This window comes from Mytilus californianus, unplaced genomic scaffold (genome assembly GCF_021869535.1).
Source record: "Mytilus californianus isolate M0D057914Y unplaced genomic scaffold, xbMytCali1.0.p SCAF_15, whole genome shotgun sequence".
Lineage (NCBI taxonomy): Eukaryota > Metazoa > Mollusca > Bivalvia > Mytilida > Mytilidae > Mytilus > Mytilus californianus.
In genome coordinates, this window is record NW_026262637.1 from 297,440 (window position 1) to 302,061 (window position 4,622).

Here is a 4,622-nt window from a genome sequence, read left to right on the forward strand (position 1 = left end):
AACCATCTGCTATCTGTAAACGGGAGATAACAAACAAAAACGCTAAATTTTCTTTATGAAAATAAATTTTGGATTTGGAAAATATACTTATCTCATACCTCTATTTTGAGTTTAAGCAGCATCCTACTGACCAGCAGCAGTAAACTAGCAATGTATACCTATGTATGTAAAATCCAGCATCCCACTAACCAGCAGCAGTCAACCAGTGTATCAATTCAGCCTCCTACTAACCAGCAGCAATCAACCAGTATATGAATCCAACATCAACTAACCAGCAGCAGTCAACTTGTGCATCAATTCAGCTTCCTACTAACCAGCAGCAGTTAACCAGTGTACCAATTCAGATACCTTCTAACCAGCAGCAGTCAACCAGTGTACCAATTCAGCCTCCTACTAACCAGCAGCAGTCAACCAGTGTATCAATTCAGCCTCCTACTAACCAACAGCAGTCAACCAGTGTATCAATTCAGCCTCCTACTAACCAACAGCAGTCAAACAGTTTATCAATTCAGCCTCCTACTAACCAGCAGCAGTCAACCAGTGTATCAATTCAGCCTCCTAATAACCAGCAGCAGTCAACTTGTGCATATTACGATACTTCATTTTGTTGAGTGTAAAACCATTCAAAACAGCTGATTGCATTTGCAAATAGATTTTAATATTAATAGTTTAAAAAATGAATTGCTATTTTGAGAATGATTCTAGTGGATATGTAAAAATTCCGCTTCATCTATCTATCTAAAAAAGAAATCTGTAAGCGAGAAAAATCATTATGTACTTTTATCATTATACTGAACAGAAAACTTGCATTATACCCCCTATGTTCTATTTTTAGCCATGTCGGCCATCTTGCTTGTCAGGCGAGGTCATCGGACACATTTTTCGAACTAGATACCTAAATAATGATTGTGGCCAAGTGGGTTAAATTTAGCCGAGTAGTTTCAGAGGAGAAGATTTTTGTTAAAGTTAATGGACAATTATTGACTTTTGATGAGGTTGATAGTTATAGATTATGGATGTGAAGTGTGATATGAAAAATTATCATAGAAAAAGATCAAAGCAAAATTTGAAAAAATAGGGAAAAAATGATTTATCAACCACAGATAGAAGATATTCACTGAAGCCAACAGCTTACCTCTGGGGTTAATAAAGTATCAAGAGAGATATATGATTTCTGCCATACAAAATACTGTATAAAACAATTGACAATGATCAACATGTTTATACATAGAAATTTGCATGTATAATGTTGTCAATTATGCTGTTATGGGTCATTACAATAAATAAAGGCATCTTTTGGTTTCGAAATCTTTTGAAAAAAACCTTTTATTCCAAATACTTGCAAGCGACATCAAAAGGTAGTCAGTTTTCTGAGTTTGCTCAGTCTTCTACGTTGTGTATTGTGTACTGTTGTTTGTCTGTTGGTCCTTTCCTTTTATAGCCATGGCTTTGTCGGTTTATTTTCGACTTAACAGTTTGATTCTCCTTTTGGTATCTTTCGTCTCTCACAAAAACTAAATAAATTTCTAAACAGCTGTGTCTGTGAGTTCTTTTGTAAATCTTTATTCAATAGATTTAATAATTGTTGATATAATTCCCAATATTTTATTTTTATAGTTGATAAATCAGTGAATTTTCACCTGTAACTCAAAATATTTTCAAATTTGTTTTAAAGTTAAATGGCTAAATGCCCTTACGTAATTGAATTCGTAAACACTTTTCCTTTTATGGAATAAAATGTTGGTTTTGTGGCGTATTTTTCACTAGTTCATTTACATATAAAGCTATGTAGAGTGCAACGTCTTGTTCTATTCCATTAATTATCAACGTGGACTGTTGGTCTATATTAGAGAGGAGAAGTATTTTCAAGACGTTTTACTCTTTGCATAGTTGTTTGCATTGTATTCGATGTTTTGATATGCCTTACTATAGTTATGGACACTGCACTATTTATTTCAGCTTTCACATTCATATGACATTTATGAATGAAAGAAAGTCAATCACTGAACGTGTATCATGTAAAAGATCAAATGAGTGCAAAAGATAGGTCACAGTTCAATTTAATTTTTATTTCAATAATATTTACATTATATCAAATTCTTATTTCAATCAATAAATGTTTTATTTCAAAAGTAAGACAGGAAACAGTCTGCGTGATTTGCTTTAATTTTGAAATTTCATTTTTTAACTGTTCATTATAGTGATTAAAAGTCAATGACAAATTAGTTTCTGTGCTACTTGATAAGCAGTCTAAATTATTATTCAGTTGCATCACTTTGATGTATTGTAACGTGTGTGCTCTGCAACCTCGTACTTAATTTTGCTTTTAACTTTTACATTCGAGTGTCACTGATAAAATTTTTTGTAGACGAAACGCGCGTCTAGCGTATAAAGTTATAAGCCTTGTATCGTTGTTGAGTTTACTTCCGAATCTCTCAGATACGATACTACCTGTGTTCCGATACATTCCGGAACATTGATCGATCCGTGTTTCACCAAGAAAAAGATTGGATCACAGTTAAAAAGATGAATAAAATGTTAAACGGGAACAAATGAAATTGAATCATCTCTTTATGTAAAATATCAAGCTGAATTCGTTTTCTTACTGTGAATCTACGAGTTAAAGTTAAGATTACAAGCAGATTGGTTGTGTGCATGATGTATTACACCTTCCCACTTATAAACAAATAAACCTGCAAGCTAATGCAAACATTTGTTCGAATATTTATGGAAAATATCAACACAGTTTTGAAATACATAAATGATTAAAAAATCAAGCGTTGATATAATGTTTATCTACGACTCATTGTTAGTTTATAATCCTCTTAATTTCTTTGCCAAAAACCACAATTGTATGAATAAAAAGTTATGTTAACAATCGTCAAATAGAAAGCAATCTTACTAGGCGATCTTTTTAAATATACTCTATATATATAGAAGAAGGAAAAAGGGTAAACAAAATTATCAACAGCAAATACCAAAGTATAGAATGGTTTAAAATATCATGTAAATATAAGTTTAAATGATGATACAGGAACAAAACAATTGTCAAAATTGAACTAGAAAATTAACAGCAGAGTTGTAGGGACAACAAAGTACATTTAACACTGAGCACTTGAATCTAATTTGTCGGATTACCAAACCGAGAGTGAAATAAAGTGCTCCAAAATGGTATAAATATGACTCCAGTTGTATTGATTTGTGATCAAAGTGAAAAATGAGCTGAGTTAAGTAGGAATCTATCTGGCCCAGGTGGTAAACGAAATATTACCATAGTCATTTTTTTAATTGAATACCAGACAAAGATTGTCCAAGTATTTTCCACAAATTATTTCAAAACCCTCAAGTAAAAAAAAAGCTTAGATAATGTTTACGGACAAAGTTTTAAGAATTTACAATTAAGATGTAGAGCAGATCTTGATAATTTGAACAATTTAAAGAATGTCGTGGACAATTGTCCTACTACGGACATCGCTCCAGTAGTTTCTTGGATCCATCACGAAGCCGAAGCTTTGGCTACTGAATCACACCGAACAAATATTTGGAGTGGTGGACTAGTGTAGCAGAAAAGTTGAAAGATAAAGACTTTCGTTCAATTTATTTCCAGAACTCGAGGTCGAATCATGTGGAAATTTAAGCGCAGAAAGTCTCAGATAAAACACAGCAAAATACAACGATTGGACATCTGCTGTCGTAAAAAAGATAAGAGAATCCGGCGGAAAAAATGATAAACGGATCGTTATTCTAGGTTCTCCAAAGAAAACTGCAAAGGGGTTAGAAGAAATAGATCAAACCATGTATAAAAACGATCATTATATGATGGCAGAGTGGCATATCTATGAATCCGGACCAAATAAAAAACTAAAAAACAACGGAAATCCAGGTCAAACATATTGGGATGGAACTAGCGACCATTTCGGAAAAAGCAATGTCATGACTGCCATCGGATATGCCAACTATTTTACATCATTTTACAATTTGACCACTTATCTTGGTGCTTAGATGTCACAAGCTAATGAAAACGGGGACTTGAACCAAACGGAAATCATTAATTTTGGAAAATATTTTGTCCAAGTAATCAAATCAATCCCTTGGTCTATGAATGTTGTTGATACATACTACGATACAAAGAACAGCGATTGGATATTAGATAAACAGGTTATAAAAGGTCAGACATTGAATATGTCACGAGTTCTAGATGAAATTATATCGGTTATGTAATGTATTCAAAGAAACATACCTTCTTCCACGGTACTAACGTGCTCATAAATAAATATGAACATGTAAGACATTTAATAAAAACTGTATCGTTTATCTAACAATCAAACATCTTTCCGAGGAATTTGAAATACTGATAAGAAATGAAGTTCCTGTTGACATATCATAATGAACAAAAAAACTAGAAATACGAGATGTGCAGTATTTTTGGATAGCAGAAATTGTCAAAACGAAAATGGTCTATCGATCTAGTAAGGTACCTCAGACGTTCTGCAATTTTTATAAACAAATAAAGACTTTTATTACATCCACTAAAAGAAAGTTAAAAGATATCAATAACGTCCTAAAATGAAAAATTGTAAGTTGTCTCTATATCATAGATTGTCTTTATATATTATGAGGTT

At 32.6% G+C, this 4,622-nt stretch overlaps 1 protein-coding gene across 1 annotated transcript; it reads left to right on the top strand.

The window, feature by feature from the left end:
• Positions 1-251: 251 nt before the first annotated feature.
• Positions 252-611, top strand: LOC127725932 (uncharacterized). Its single transcript, XM_052233237.1, has one exon. The coding sequence runs from the start codon at positions 252-254 to the stop codon at positions 609-611; it is 360 nt and encodes a 119-aa protein (XP_052089197.1).
• The last annotated feature ends 4,011 nt before the right edge of the window (positions 612-4,622 follow it).

Excerpts from the sequence above, each read along its gene's own strand:
- LOC127725932 (XM_052233237.1), top strand. The coding sequence starts at position 252 with ATGAATCCAACATCAACTAACCAGCAGCAGTCAACTTGTGCATCAATT.